This window comes from Toxotes jaculatrix, chromosome 8, assembly GCF_017976425.1.
Source record: "Toxotes jaculatrix isolate fToxJac2 chromosome 8, fToxJac2.pri, whole genome shotgun sequence".
NCBI lineage: Eukaryota > Metazoa > Chordata > Actinopteri > Toxotidae > Toxotes > Toxotes jaculatrix.
In genome coordinates this window covers 4,948,569-4,965,523 of record NC_054401.1, presented here as the reverse complement: position 1 = coordinate 4,965,523, position 16,955 = coordinate 4,948,569, and the positions used below count along the sequence as shown (strand labels likewise).

General features: G+C 38.8%; 1 protein-coding gene across 7 annotated transcripts; it reads right to left on the bottom strand.

Annotated features, from left to right (window-relative positions):
- Positions 1-1,628: 1,628 nt before the first annotated feature.
- Positions 1,629-14,080, bottom strand: il21r.1 (interleukin 21 receptor, tandem duplicate 1). Of its 7 annotated transcripts, none has more exons than XM_041044491.1 (9): positions 14,026-14,080; positions 9,550-9,668; positions 9,146-9,254; positions 8,301-8,488; positions 7,612-7,745; positions 7,306-7,495; positions 6,982-7,066; positions 5,052-5,145; positions 1,629-2,679 (listed from the first exon to the last, which is right to left on the bottom strand). In XM_041044491.1, exons 2-9 carry the CDS (start codon positions 9,608-9,610, stop codon positions 1,930-1,932), a joined length of 1,611 nt encoding a protein of 536 aa, XP_040900425.1. In that variant the 5' UTR covers positions 9,611-9,668; positions 14,026-14,080; the 3' UTR covers positions 1,629-1,929. The 7 variants fall into 7 exon arrangements, with proteins under 7 accessions (XP_040900425.1, XP_040900429.1, XP_040900427.1 ...); XM_041044495.1 differs by having other exon boundaries at positions 9,550-9,635; positions 14,026-14,051; XM_041044493.1 differs by lacking the exon at positions 14,026-14,080 and adding an exon at positions 13,729-13,746.
- Between the last annotated feature and the right edge of the window lie 2,875 nt (positions 14,081-16,955).

The following is a 16,955-nucleotide window of genomic DNA, read 5'->3' as shown; positions in this document are numbered from 1 at the left end:
TCATACTTCCTCGCGTTTATTGTCGTTTCTGCTGTGCTTCAGGTTCACCAGTACCTGCTCTCTTGGTTCACCAGTTCCTACCCTCCGCCTTCCCTGGAAGTACACCTTAACCAGTTCACGCGTCAGCAGACCCACCCAGCCTGCCTTGCTAAAAAAAACGTGATTGTTTTGGCAATAAAACTGCAATTTATTTCACCTGTCTCTGAGTCTGATACTGATACTGAGAACATAACAAAGGCAGCTTTGTTGTTATTGTTAGTTGTCACTTTCTGTCACGTTTTCTTTTATTCTTCTCCTAATAATTAGTCTCTTTCCCCTCAAAATGTGTTTTGCTTGTTACTTGTTTTCACCTGCACTGTACAGAGTGGTGTATGAGCAAAGTGTCTCACCAATGTACTGTTCCCACAATCATTTACTGCAAAACTGACAAAATCTGAAGCCAGCACACGAGATAGGGAGGAAGCAGACAGATGCCTGATTGAGAGACAACATGCACTGACACAAGAAAAGTGTGCTGAGGAGCAGCAAAACTTCAAACATATGACTGGAAACCTGCCATCAGCCTGAAAGATGAAACTGAATCTCAGGGTAATGCAGTGCACAGGCAATATCATATCAGACATATCACTGTTCTCACAGATTGCTCTCTATGTGAATACAGATTTTAATTATATGGTGAAAGATCATAAGGTTGTGGAAAGTAATAGGTAGATTGGTTGTAGGTTGTACTTTAAGAACCAACACTGGTTCTTACACACAACATGAACTGGCCTGGAAACAGAACTTGGAAAGTAAATGAGCTACACTTCCCCCTCCCACTACAGGTCAGTAGGAAAATCCACACTTAGACACTTGTACACTGTTAGATATTATCAGGTAATAATATTTATCAAAACCTGACAAATATGCACCTTGAAACTCTATTAAAAACCTTGATGTAATGTCAATAAATACATTTGCCAAGACTAGGAAAAATGCATATCATGAGCCCAGAAAAGCGAAAACATTTTTTAAAAAAAACTTTGTCCATCTTTGACGTGCTTTTAGAGAGGGAGTTTCCCAGTAAAATGGTAAAATACTGCACTTTCATAGTTGTGCATGTACAGAAAGCAATCTAAAATCTAAACGTGAAAATACTGTGCAAATATTCTCTATATAACTCAAGGTGAAAGAACAGATTCAGGAAGCCTCCTGAAAAATGAGGTCAAGGCCAGAGAAAGTGTTTACAGATTATAAACTTTTGCTCCAAGTATGAATTTAACTGACATTGCACAAAACAGGATGAATGGTTATAGTGGTTGCAGACAAAATGCATGTAAAACAAAAAACTAACAAAAAAAACTAACATTATCAGGCATCTTGATAAGGCAGCATGCATGCTGGTGCAGCAGTGCAGGTCATGAAGGCACGCACGAGAGAATGAAGCTGTAAATACAGTGACAAAAACATTTTCCAGCAGAATAAATCAAAGCAGTGTACAACATTTTGATCCTGTGTTGCATGTCAGTGCAGTCTGGAGGTTTCCATTGGTATAATTACAGACTTTCCAAGTGATTCACTGTGATCTGTTAATAACTGATACATTTAAAACACTGACTTGATAAATCATATTAGCATTCAAATTATTCTTATTCACTGTAAGAGACAAGTAGAAAAAAAACAAGGTTATTATGTTTGCACATCCCAGTCTGGCACAAATAAAATGTTTTAAAAACAAAGGAACATGACTATATACATACATAGTTCAAAGTGCACAGCTAAACATTTCAAGATGAACAAAACATACTGGATTATATGCTGACCAGGAAACTGTAATCTTCTTTTAATCCAAGTATCTGTTGTGAAAATGCCAACAATAATGTCCATGTTTTAAATGCATTTCCCACAGCACTACAAACTGTAATTGTGGCAGTAAATCAGCAGCGATAATCACTCCTCCTGAAGTCCTCCCGAGTCCTCCTGAATAGCGTTACATATCATCCACTGCTTGACATAGTTTGAATTTGAGTTTTTATGCTCCTGAAATAAATCAGAGTCAATCTGCTCTACTCTGTTAGAGTCTGAGGCCCCAGGGCTGCTGCACTCTACAAAACCACTGTCAATGGTGTCCAAGTCTACATGAGGGTAGCCGTCTTCTGACTGCTCATTTGAGACAAATGAGTCAAGTGATATTCTCTCTGGTTCATTGAACTGGGCACGTGGCTGAAAGTTTATATTTTCCACTGATAACTCATTAGATATTTGGTTTTCATGGTGTGGCAACATCCTACTTTGTCTATCCATCCCGGACAGCTGAGGTCCCCCTAAATCATAGCCAGCGTGCTCTCTGTTGTCGTCCTCAAATGAACCAAAGCTTTCTCTGAGGGTGTTTATGGAGCTCTGTGACATGACTTCCCCTTCGAACTCTTCTCCAGACAGGGTTACAGTATGGATGGAGATGTGTCCCATGGAGTGACTGGTGCCCTGTGAGCTGCCTCCGTCCTGGAAGTGCAACAGCAAGTTGCTGTGAGGCTGCAGCATGTGGAGGAAATTACCACCTTGTTTAGTCTCGTTGTTCTCGCTGTAGCCTTGCTTCTCGTTGTTCCACTGAAGGATGTCATGCTGCTTCTCGCTCATTGTCGGAACATGTGAGTTGATCCTCAGGTAATCATTCTCACTGAACACAGGCTTCACCCACTCCTACAACAGAGCAAATGGAAGACATTAACTCATATCAGAACTTTTGTTTCACGAGCATTTTTGTGTAAAAATACTATTTTCTAACCTCACATATTGCCATGTTAGCCATTCAACAATTATTATTTTTAGCAAAAACAGAAACTCCACAGAGTAAGACAAAGCACACATGAATGTTCTCACAAGCATGTATGATTGAGTTGTGCTCAATTAAGAAATAATGCTAGGTATAATTGTGATTTTTACTTTGATGCATTCTTAATGCATTCATGTTACAGTGTAAATCTTCTACAGCCACTTTCTGTCATCACGTTGCAGCATGCTACCCAGATAAGCATGAATCAGTTTCTTGACGCAAAGGCCGCCACATCCTCAGGAACAGAGCTAATCAGCATGGCCGCAAGGCGCAGACGAGCTAAACCAATGACTTATGAAAGAACTGGTTAAGCTTATCGCAATGATCCTGAAGACTTGATATACGGTAGCAAACAAAAATTCACCTGATGAGATCCATGTGAAGAGTAACAAGGATTGCACAAAAAGAACTTCACCCTTGTCACAAAGAACTACACACTAAACGTGTAGTTTCACTCAAACTTTCACTTTTAACTGGTATGTTACCACATTCAGGATGATGTGCAGTCTTAGGAGGATATAATGTAAATGGTTGAATTTACAAATATGACATTTATAAATTGATCAAATTAAATAAACTGAATTCTAATTTGATGAGTGTGAGACTGCAGTTTTCACAAGCTCATAGAGGAATGTGAATTTAAACTACATTCTATAAACAATACATAAACTACAGCAAGTTACCTCCCTCTTAGGAAGTTACTCTTTATGATGACAATGGCAAATCCAGTATTAATTGCCTCATAGAGTATTTGAAAGTACTTAGTACTAAACACTGGGGACTAAATCTCACTCTGTCATCAATATATGAGAAGTTTTGATGACAGATGGAGATTTAGAGAAAATACAGATGCCACTATGCAAAAGCCTAAGCAGCATTGGTATCATTTACCTAAACTAAACTCCTTTGCAGGACTAAGTAAGTCCTCAAAAAGGCAGAAGCAAGTCTGGCCATTATCTCCATGCTTTTCTTTACACTGTCATATTTTGTATTTCTAGATTGATTTTATGTTTTTAAGGTTGTAAATCTGCTCACCTTGTCTCTTAAGGAACGAATAAAACATTTTGAATTTAATTAAATTATACCACAAAATGCTCCATTAATTTGGCCCAGTTTGGTTTGGACATTAATAGCAGTGCACTTCCGTATTTCATCGTCTTTCCTGTACTTTTCCTTTCACAGTAGGTTCTCTCAGGTAACTGCAGCAGCAGCACCATCTGCTGAGTAATGTTTGTAACTGCACACAAATCCCAAGCTATTGGTGCTGGTTGAGTTCTTTGGCCTGAAGCAGCTCAATCAGAAGTAACTGAAATTGTGGCAAAAGCCAATTACACAGTATTTTTGAAAGCATACCCCCACACACTGTAGATGATGTAATGATATTGTAAGGGCAACCTAAACATAGTTATTGGTCTTTTCAGTCAGCTAAATCTGGTAACTGGTAAAACCTTTAAGACCAGGAAAAGATACCCTAAAAAAGCCGCATAAAAAATATATTTGGATAAAAAGGGTACTACACAATGGCCAGACTCCTGATGATATTGATGTTGTAGTGTTACATTACAGAATATCAGCCAGAGAGAGTGAACCCCATGGGTGATAAACAGAAGTGGGTGAAAAGTCTTTTTACTTTGCTCTTAAATCCTACGAACCTGATCTAGTTTGAACTGTTTAACCACTGTTCGTCATTTGAGACAGTTTTGCTGACAAAGACATTTAAAAGTGTGAACTCACTTCTTCGGTTTTGACATAAAATTAGAACAGATAAGTGTATTTCATTAAAAACAACAATTAGTCTGTCCCCAGGTGTCAAAAGACAGGGAAGAATTTACGTTGGGGAAACATAAATAAAGGTGATGGAACAGATAATCATAAAAACATCACTCGTTGGTGCTCTGTGCCCATACCAAGTGAAAACAGGCTTTTTTTTAGCCCGACAGAATGATACATAACAGACCTGAAATACATATTGCAGGGGTATTTTCCACTGAAGGTGGAACAGGTTGGGTTATCATACACAGATATCTACCCACAGCACCAGACAGATGAAAAACAAAAACCCTCTTGAAGCCCCTGCACACTGAGTCATTCACATCGTGAGGGCCCTTGTATGCAAAAAAGGGAAAGTCCCAAACAGGGTCCAGATGTGCTGAAAGTCCCTCTTGGGCAACACCTGCTGGGGTATTTTGGAAACTACACACAAAGCCCAATGAGGTGGGTTTATTTAGTTTTCCCTTACCTTGAAGTCCCCTCCGTAGTTGTTGTATAGGGGCTTGAAAAACTCATTTGGCCTGGGGATGTATGTAATCAGTTGGAGTTTCTTCTGCCAAAACCTGAAACAAAAATTAAATGATTTCAGAAAAATAATGGAAACAGAGAATGAAAAACGACATGACATTTATAACTCAACGGTGCTGTGTCTTTCTTGAAGGTGATTTCCTTTTCGGTTGGCAGTGATAAAAGGCAGCGGCTTTCTAAATCGTAACCAGTAATACTGTTAGCAGAAAATGACTTGCATGTGAATTATTATGCAATACTAAGCTGAAGATCTTAGTATGGTCACTAAAAATTATTCTGAACAGTGAACATTTGCAAACACTGAGAACCACCAAATGTGAATCACAGAAAATGTGGATGTTAATTAACCATCAAAACTTCGTAGTTTATCCAAATGTAGTGTTTTTAGCAGTGGATTGATTGAACTGCTAATACAGCTGTTTGCTGTGTTGTGAAAATCTAGTTAATATATTCATTTATATCTTAACCACATAGAAAGTGTCTGAGGTACAGGCTGCCCAGTTATTACTTGCCCCCATTGTGGGAATTTCTGAGTTATCAGGAAATTACCCAGCTGCCAGTTTATTGGGTGCAACCAGCCTAAACCAATGCAGTCTAAAACAATGTTGATTTGATATTTGCCAGAGATTATTTCGTATTAGAAAATTACATGATTTTTAAGTCAAAGAAAATGGTCTGAAAAAAAGTGTATGTCAGTCTGATAGAGAGCATCTTTATGTTAAAACTACTCAGTCTGGTCGTCGCACTGTGGCAAACTAAAGTTTTAGGTTGCCAGCAATTATCTTCAGATTCTCTGTATAATGTTGTTGTGCACAGGAAAGCTCTGTCGACTATGACACTGAACATCCTCTCCTCTCTGAGCTCTAGAAAAAGTCCTCCTGGATGATGCTTTAGAACAAACAGCACTAACATCCCCATAATGGGAAATTTCAATAACAGCTGTCTAAACGTCTAAACATGTATCGCTGTATTGTACTTAAGTCCTTTAAATGCAGTGGACAAAATACTGGAAAACACCTCAGGGTATAACGCTACATTGCATGAGCTGCTATTAATAACGAGATTCGTAGAATATGCAAGTGGTGCATTGAATCAAAGTTGAAACATTATGGCTCACAGATGATTTTATCGAAAGACATCTGAGTTCGTGCTCTTATTTTGAGCTTGTGCTTTTTCTTGTAACTGTGCGCCCTTGATAAGTAATGTTCTCATTTCTCTAACGCTGATGCTCTGCATGACTTCCTATGTCTGCTAGCCTTTTCAGTGCAATGTGTCGCTGCACGTACAGTGCTGCAGTGGTTTCTCTACATGTGGGAGGTGATGCCAGGAAAGTGTAGACTGACGCAGTGAGAAGACTTGCTAATCATTTACTGGAAGGCAAAGTGTTGATAACCTTAAGTCTTAGTCTGCTTTCACACTGCACACAGTTTTATGCGCAATTAATGCAGATTCAGCATAAATTAACCACATTTTTCAGCCATCTTTTGCCTCCGTGCACCTTGAATACTATTTGCACGTTTTATTTCAATGAAAATTTAGACTTGGTTCAATCCAAGTATATTAATTTCTGTGAATTTTTCCAAAAGCTACAAGTAATCGCTGGACATCAAGGACCACCAGTTTGAAAACACACAAATGAGGCTTTTGAGATCAAGCGGCAAATGTTTTGAAGTGGGAAACCCCACCATATTTTGGGGAATATGGAAACATGGGCCACTGCATTGCTAGGCAAGAGGCATTTTGAGAAGTTATTTAAGTTCTAATGCTAACTTACTTGAGACTAAAATCCAACACGTGCTTTAAAAAAGGAATGAGCTTAAACTCTCATTCTTGGAGAAATACAGAAAACCTCCAGTGTTTACAATACTCACGGTTTTCGTGAATAACCCAGCAACAGGAAGCAAAGGACAACAGGAATGACGGCCAGCGAGAGATATCCCCAGTATCCATTAATTTCTGCAAAGGAGACATAAGGTACAAAATATGTACTGAAAGAAGTTATATAACAAACAAACAAACACACTTCCTATTTCTCATATGTTAGTATGAAGGATCAATGCAGAAACACTGCATCACTTTTATGATGGTTTAAAGCATAAAAATACAGTTAAATAACGTGACCAGCACCAACAGTGTCCCTTAGCCTGAAAAACCTGATCATATCAGTCAGGTTGGAAAATGTAATGTTCTTTTACCGTCAACCTCTGTTGAAGTGGCAGTGGTTCTCCATTCTGCAGTAGAGCTCCATTCACTCCATGGACCATGATAAAGATTCTCAAGACACATTTTGGCCTGAACATCTACAGTATAGTTGAGATGTGGCTTGAGTTTGCTACGGGCTAAACAAATGTACTTTGTTTCCGTTGAAATGGAATGAACCGGATCCTGTCAGGAAGAAATAAAAAACAGAACAGCTTGATTGAGAGTTGTCAGCAGAGAAACTTTATAATATACTGCAAAAGCAACTCATGCTGAACTGTGTATTTGTGATCATGTATTACCATTGACAGGTCTTTGCTCTCTCTTATGCGCACCCTGTACGTGAGACAGTCATCTGGGTTGTGGCTGTCCCAAGTGATGTTGTAGAATCCATCAGTGTTTATCACTTGAACATTGGAAGGAGGCTGAGCTTTCACTGTGAGAGTAAAGTCCCAAGGGGACCAGGGGAATATTATGAAATTGAAAATACATGTGTGCTAACAATGCTCTACACCACAGGTGGTAGTTAGACATTATTTTTAGCTTTTGTCCTACTACTGATGGTAAAGCAGGTGCTTTACCATCAGTAGTAGGACAAAAGGGTGAGCATTTGCTACGAGAGACACTTTGGGTAAATTAGGAAAGTTACCAGTATCATTCTTGTCATCTCTGGATCTTAATGTAAAGTAATTTGTGAAGACTATTAGTAACAGGCTGGCAACAGTCAACAAGAGGAAATTTTTTTTACAGGTATCTACAGTGTGTAAAAAAAATACTCATACTTATGCTGAATGAAAATAAATGAACATTAAACTCCTTACATGCCATTTTTACACATATATTCTGATGCCACTAAACACGTCATAAGGGATGTAAATGCTGTTGCTGACAGTGACCTTTTAAAATGTCTTCTATCTGTCCTTCTATCTGTTCAGTGGAATTGAAGAATACTGAAATGTCAAATCATGTTGTTATTATAAGTTTAACTTACCCACTTCACTCAGTGCCCAAATAGATGACTCATTGGCCTTCATTATTACTTTATCGTCATGTTGACTGGCTGACACATGACACATGGTTCCAATGGATGCTACAATATAAAGGTCCTCCACAATCATTGCGCACCAGGATTGAGGCATGTTGATTTCACAGCTGTCATTAACCGTTTCATTTGCATCCCTATAACAGAAAAACAACAACAACTGTGTTTTACAATCATTAATGGCCTGTGACAGTTGACAGTCAGTTGACATCTCAGCACCAAGGGTTGTAGCTGCCATTTGATGGTTTTAGAATAGAATTGACATGGTACATTCATTAATGATTCATCTGCCAATTATTTTCTCAATTAATTGAATTGCTATTTAATCTAAGAGAAAAAAAAATATTAGAAAAAAGAGAGAAATCCCAGTTGTAATTTCCCGCAGCCACAAACCCAAAGCTATTGAGTTAATTTTCATATATGACAAAGAAAAGCATCAAATTACATTTGGGAATCTGGGAACCAGAAGATGTTTGGCATTCTTCTTGAGAAATGACTAAAATGATAAATTAATCAACAAAACCTTTCAGTTTGGTCCTTGCTGTAATTTATATTACAGCAATTCAGTGCTGCCATTACATAGTTTGTCCACTAGGGAGCACCTACAAGTTTATTTTTCGACAGTAAAATGTCCCGCTCCGTACAGATCTTGGTCACAATTCTTTAATAGCCAGATTTAAGGAATCCTTGTGTTTATGTTAAAAAAAAGAATAGGTAACGGGTAAAGCTACATACGATATCATACATCAACATGAAGCATATTCATTAACCGTGAAGCTAAAGACAACTTGTACCTGCAGCTGACTTGTACTTGGACAGGATATGTCGGTGCAGAGCCTGAACAGGAGCAGTTCAGTAAAGCATCGTAGTCCGTCGAGCAGGTGACATTGCAAAAAGACGTGACTGGAGCAGAATTGAAACACGCAATCAGGTGTTTAAGTAGCATTTAATAAATTTAACATTCATGCACTACAAACCTACTCTCTACTCCTATAAATGATCTATTTAAAAAGGTATTCTCACACAAGAAGCTCATTTTGAAAAGAAACTTGGCCAAGACCACAGATTCAAGACAAATGCAAAACAATGTACAAGACTAAAAATACTGAGCTGATCTTAAGTGAAATACATTAAGTGGGGAACTTTGGAAATTCATATCAATACACAAAAAAGACACTGTTTAGATTAGTAGACTTACCACCATGAATCAACAAAGTGAGGTCCCACAGCAACAATAAGTAAACAGGTTTAAGAGCCATGGGGACGACCCACTGTTATCAGCCGCTGGTTAGACAGGAGGAAACACAGCAGCTGAAACTAAATATAGACATAACTGTTAAAAAGTTGTTTGTGGTTGATGAAAAAAAAACAAAGTTCAGTGAGCTCAGCAAGTTCAGCGTTCTGGGCTCAAAATAGAACACAGACTTCAGTTGAGATTTATTGTTAATTTGGAGAAATGGTTTGTTCTCAAATGGACAAAGGTTCAAAAAAATCTATCTACAATATCAGATGTGGTAAATAAAAATCATCAGCATAAACATCAATAACACAGTACAGCCACAATACAGCATGAACATTTACGCGTCAGAATTACAAGGAAAGAAATGACTAAAAATCTCTTAAAATGTCTAAACATCTCAAAAGTAACACCACTGTCTGATCGCAACTTTTAACAAACTTAAAGAAGCAACACTCTTACCTTTTTTAATTTAAAATTCTCCAACTTAATTAGTCAACTAGCTAACGGAGTCACTAATGCACTGGTGTCTATGTGAGAACATTTAGTGGAACAGCGCTCAGCCTTTGTCACAGTGAAGGCGTCATCGTCAGTGGCATGACTAGGGATGTGGTTTCAAACCCTCTGAGTGGTGTGTATGTGGTGTGTTTCCACCACATCCACGTTGCTGCTATGAATATGCAACAGTTAACCAGAGGGGACAAAAAAAAAAAAAAAAGTCAACAGGAAACTGAAATTGTCTTCTGTATAATGAATGTAGTTGTCACCTTTTGTTATCTAATTTTAACAAAATAAGTGAGACAAATGAAAACACATTTTTTTGGAGATATTTTTCATTTGAGGAAATGACAGAAATACAGAGATAAAAATAAACTCTGAGCTACCTCTTTTTCCCCAAGCAGATAGTGTTCTACTGTCTCGTCATATCATGCCAAATGCGTTTATTCTACAAAGATCTTCCTTGCTCATATCGTTTTTAACATTTACTCAAAACCTGACCCAATATGTTTCGGTACTGAGATTATTGTAAATACTGACACCAGGCAGGTTTTATGATACTTTTCAAAAGACCCTTATCACACACCCACGTGTCTAACATAACAGATTATCATGGGTTTTCAGAAGTTTCCAGCCGAGCACATTGTGTTTGAAGCTAAATGAGTCATAATCTTTCTGTGGAGCCCCTCAGAGCTCACTTTAAATAATTAAATTAGCTCTAAATATTATTAAGTCTGAGCATTTCAAGCTACATTTACACATTCTCCACCAGTGGTAGAACTATATGAGTCCATGCGCTTATAATGTGTCAGCAAATAAATATTACAGCACAGTGACAGTTCTTTAATTGCAGCGTGGGTGGGCCTTTGTGGGACTGAAACATAGGGACTGAAATCATTACATAGGTGTGTAGTGCCTTGTTTAATGTCAGTGTACCAATATTAGTCAAAGCCAAATGCCATTCTATCACACAGTCACAAGTCACACGCAGATTCACACCAAAGCATGAGCTGAAAAATCTACATTCAGTGGCCATTTCATTAGGTGCACCTGCATTATCTATAGCAAACCAGTACAACAGTTCAGTTTCTACCTTTACGAAGAAAATAACGTTCTGTTTTGATTGACACTTATTACTGATATTGAGGTTTGCAGTGGTGCTGATCTTTATATTGAGATAAATTTATAATGTGTTGCCCACTACGCCTAAGATGTGCAGACAGCTTACGGCATAAATGCAGTTGCTCTGTCTTGTACAAACACTTCACAGCCACTAGAGAACACTGTACATACACTGTCTAACTTGAACCTGCTGGAGTTCTGCTGTTCTCAGTGTTCAGTGAATCTTTTTTTTTTTTTTGGTTGACTCATTCTCTGTGTGAGAATTTGTGGAAGCGCAAAGCCTTTTGGCCATAATCAGTTTGAAATCGCGGGTAAAGGGACACACCAGGTTGGCTACCTAAAGTTTGTCCAAAACATGGAAGCAGGAGGAGGAGATGAAGCTTGTGTGGGGGTGTGTGAATATAAGCTGGGAAATGGAGGCTGAGAGTTGTCCAGCTTTATTAGAGCATTTTGTTTCCACAAAATTTGGTTGCAGCATTTTCTTTTTAGACACCAGCATTTGGTTGTGTGGATTTCGTGCAAACTGGTTCAGAAATTTGAGTGTTTCTGTCGCCTGTTCCCAAAACTAGGCCTCGCAATTTTAACACTGCATCAATGCTAATGAAAAAAAAAACTGTATCGGAGGTTTAAGACCATTATGTGTGGTATATTTTCATCCGAGGGAACATTTTTATTCTCTGATAATTTTATTGTTTAATAGTTAAGGATATGACTGTCGTATCTGATCATTTTAATGCCAGAGACACTGTACATTCTAAAGATATTTAATTGATAATGTGTAAAAGATCTGATCAGAGATACAACCTTACATCTTGCTTTGCTTCTCTTATCTCTTCACAGTCCTTTTAGTAAAAGCTCATCACAAAGGTCGGCTTAGTAAACACAGAGAATTCTGTGTGCTATATAATGAAATCATGCAACAGAATTTTAGCGTTTACACAAAGTTATCTCTCTGACATTACTGCTGCCTGTGTGCAGAGATGCTAAGCACAAGATGCAATTGGTATTAAAGCACAATGGAAATAGATGATGCAGATATGCAGGATAATCTAGTCCCAGGTGGTTCCAGTTACTTGAATACAAAGCAATAACATTAGCTGTGTGTTCATTAGAGTCTGCTCCTAACATCCTCCACTTTTCTCCTCAGTCATCTCTCATTTGACGAGGACAGTATGAGTGGCAGGTTCCTCTTCTTTTACCACAGGGCTGTTGACATTAAATGCTACCTTTGCACTCTGCAGAGACTGAGGGATGCACTGTTGCGGCAAGAGAGAGTGAGAGTGACTACTCAACTAAGAGAGAACCATGTCTTCATGTAAGGGAAGCAGGTTCAGGCTGCCATTTCAGGTCAATAGCCTTTCTGTAAAAAGTGGATGTCAAACAGTATCTGATTGTACTTGTTATAGAGATGTGAGAATATTACTCAGCAGGTGTTCAAGGGTGTTGACGCCTAGTATCATTGTCCTGTAGTAGAAACCATTCTCCTCTCACTTCACTTTCTCTACTGATTGCATGACATTTGCATCCAGAATTTGCTTATACTTAGTAGGGTCCCCAAATTTTTTCACATGCCACAATTACTGGTATATCTTTTGTTCTTTTTACATTACATAAAAAGTAATAGATCATCAGCATTTGGAGATCTGGCTCATGTTTGAATGTCTGTTTCCTGCAGAGGTTGTATCTACTCCTTTTCACTTAAAAAAAAAAATCAACAAAAAAAATGTAATTTGCTTTTACATACAACTACATATTGAATTACATTTATTTTTAAATGAGGATTTTTGCAGAATGCAGTGTGGCTTCTCAGGGGCGTTTTCCCTGACAAGATTCAATTTAGGGGGAATCTTCTGGAATTTTTTGGGGGTAAAAACCAGCCCCCCCCCAAGAGAATATCAGTATTACTAGTTCAAGATAAATATTGTTGAACGCTAATGCCACACACACACACACACACACACACACACACACACACACACACACACACACACACACAGAGAGAGAGAGAGAGAGAGAGAGAGAGAGAGAGAGAGAGAGAGAGAGAGAGAGAGAGAGAGAGAGCATGTGTGAGAGACATAGATTTTGGTGACGGGAATAGATGCTCAGTTTTATCCAAGCATGTACTCACAGGGGAACTCCGCCATGACGATGAGCTCGTTTTCACATCTAATTTTAATTAAGAGTCAAAATGTCACCTGAAGTCGGCGTTTCAACTGCATACTTGTGCTGGGAGCGAAAAGACGTCGATTTCAGGCGCGATTTGCTGTCTTTGACGAGAAACAAATCAAAAGTGAAAGGAAGCCCGCTCTCCCCTTCTACAGGTTACCCTTTTTTAACACTTCGACCACCATTTCTTTGTGTGCGTTAAGATTTTCCACAGCGCCAAACTGTGGCAGAACAACGTTTGTGCAACTTAAAGGATAGATTCACATAGTTTCAAGTCTGTCTTAAACAATTAGTCAGCTGCCCATGAACATTAAAAGTCTTTTTTCGTGCTGTAATTATTCCTTCTGCTCATACCAGCCAATAGAAAATCCATCTCTTATGCTCTTTGAGTGTAAGATACGAGTAGTCTGTGTCAAACCAATCCTCTTCCACAGTTACAGTCTTCCTAAAATTCCCTCTTTGTGTTTTTCTGAGCAGTTTTCTTGTTGAGGACCAGTGGAGGAAATGTAACACAAAGAGGAAATTTGGTACTAAGAAAAAAACAAACAAACTTTGGATGATTACACCTGAAGTTCAACAGACATAGTGCAAAGATCATGCATGCATGATGGATTTTAAACTTAGATCTGTTACAACATTTAAAACACTTACAGGTTGAGACTTTGATCACACAGGAAGCAGCGATCTCCTGACTGAAGTGTTGCGTGTTCATACTCAGAGTAGATCCAGGAACTGATCCCACATAGAGGATGTAGTAGAAGTTAATGTTTCACACTGTTTAAAACAAATCGACCAATTGTGTAGCAGCTAAAAGTGCAATTCAACACAAGTAAATATGGTTTGGAGGCACATTGGGGCATTGACCAAACAAGTGTCAGCAACTGAGAAATGTTGCAGCTGCAGTCAGAAGGGCTTCCAACGTGATCATAGCATATTGTGAAACGAAACCATATTATTCACAACGAGTAGTTCTGCTTCAGACGCTTTACCTTTTAGTACAAATTCTTCCGTGTTTTTACTTTGAAATCCAGGCCTTTACTTCTTTCAATTCACAGCAAGGCATCTGGGAACACACATAAATGTTCCAGCAGGTCACAACAGACAACATATGAAAGACATAGTGCCCCAAAGAAAAGTAACACAAACTAACACATATTCCAAAGGGACATTAGTAACTAGGCAAGCACAGGAGCTTGCGTAGCCACTGAATTAAAAAATGTTAATACAATCAATCATTTAACAAATAAAATAAGCAAAAAGCTGAGAAGGGCCAGTGATACATGCAATAAATATAAAACAAAACCTTTACTATTAACAAAGACAAATATCTTGAGCTTGGATTTTCTCAAACCTGCAGATCAAAATCATATTTCTTAATCTATGCATCCTCATGTGCCATTTCTATGCAAATTGTATTTTGTTCACTAGCAAAATTAAAAAGAACAGAATCTGTATATGACTCATATTCTTTACATTCATCCTCACCCTAAAGCAAACGTTTCAGTTTCGGTTTTGTGTGAAGTTGCACTGCAGGGGATTTCAGTGAGGGGCAGTAGATGCATTACTCCACTGGAGGGCAGTATAGATAGTTTTGCTTAAAGCAAAGTCAACCATGCATTTGGACGGTCTGATGTCTTTTTGCATACACAAAGAGCTACTAGTTTTTATTCTGTTTTTATTCTTCGGTGTTTCTGTGCATCATTTTTCTCCCTGAACCAGTGACTCAGTGTGTTTTTGTCGGTGTGTCTGTCACCAAGACAAATTCCTGTAGCTTTGCTGTACTTGGCACACAAAATGAACTGTGGAATACAATGCAAAGCAAAAATGTCCTTTCAATAACAGGATACCAAAAAAATGACTTCACCTCCAGAACTTTAGACAGCATGTTTATTCTAATCAAATACATTTTGACTGGAGAACATGAAGAGAAACTGCAATTTCCAGTCTCTTCTTCATCTTTGAATGTTAATATTTGTTTCATTTAACTGGTTTCCTTTATTGATGAGCTTATTGTGTCTTTACGTTGTCTTCTTGTACAGAAAGTTAAATTCTTTTCATAACACACAGGACAGCTGCAGCCAGACTTTCCTGCTCTCTTTACTTACGTACTTACATTCTTTAATTGCTGCAAACATGGAATTCATGATAATAATCATAATAACAAGAATTATGTTGTGATAATATTAACAATGCAGCCTGATGTAGTAGTCTAGCAGAGCTTATGCCAACACTATGGCACCTACTTGTTGGTTGGAACAAGAGAAAACACACAAATCATAAATTGTGCCAAAACCAACCAATATGATTGTGACCTTTTTCAAGTATTGGTGCGTGTTCCTGGGGGCATGGGTGTGTGTGGTGTGTGTTGGGGGTGGGGGGCTTTGCTCTTTTTAGTCGAGGTGCCTGAAACAGCTCTCCTCAGGTTGAGAAGGGGTTTTATCCCTCTCGAGGGCTGCAGGCTCTCGTCAAGTTGTTCTGTGAAGTGACCCGCACACTGAAGCAAAGTGGTGGAGGTGTCTTTACCGTGAGGGTGGCGAGGGCGGTGGTGCGGTTACATGTTCAGAGGTGGTGGTGGTGGTGGTGACAAAGTTGACTATGTGTGTGTGTGTGTGTGTTCGGGGAAGGTATCTGGATTGTAGTGGGTAGATATGCAGTTTTGCAGCTGTGCGTGTGCTTGTCCATGTCTGAGTGAATAAGGGGTGGAAGGGGCAGTGAGTGAGGGGGGGCGATTCAGGTTCAGAAGTGTTGAAGCATAAAATCTTCCTCTCTCTCTTTCTTTCTTTCTCTCCCTCTATCTCCCCCCTCTGTTACTGGGCCAGACGAAAAGCAACAGCAATTTGTGCGATTTCACAGCTCACCGGATCCCTAAAACTCTGACAGCCTCGCGCTAAGGTGGGGGGTAATGAGGGAGGGGAGGGGAAAGAAGGAAGGAATGAGGAAGAGTGCAGAGATGGAGGGATGGAGCAGAAGAAGCGATGAATGTAAAAATAACAGTGGAAATTGAAGATGGACAGATTGGAGGATGAGCAGGAGACATGAAGAGATAATGGCTGATGAGGTGGAGAAGGTGTTTCAAAACATCCAGGTGTCTACGTCTTAGCTCTTTATTTTGGTGACCACAAAAAACAAAAAGGGGCCTTAACCATTGTACTTCTTGTGCTTCTGGTGAAACAGATATGATAAAGAGTTAAAAGGACTAAAAACAAAACATTTTGCTGGGATAAGTGGCCATGGTATAAACATGATGATACCTTTAATAATACTCAGATACCTGATATAGAAAATAACAGATCTTCCTTGCCTACACACATCAGGGCACTGGGTTTTATCACTTACATGACTTATATACAAGAACCTCAGAAAAAACAAACTGCAAATTAGACAACAATATGTCAGAAACTTAGTGAAGAGTTAATATATCATCATGCAAAATACTGTAAACCAACACAGCTTTGTCAAGTCTTTTTACGTAAACATTTTACAAACCCTGCTGCTTAAGGGAAATATGGAAAGAAGCAAAATGCGAACAGGCTGGAGATTGCATCAGGGTCACAGTCCCAGGCACAGCCTAGTATCCCTAG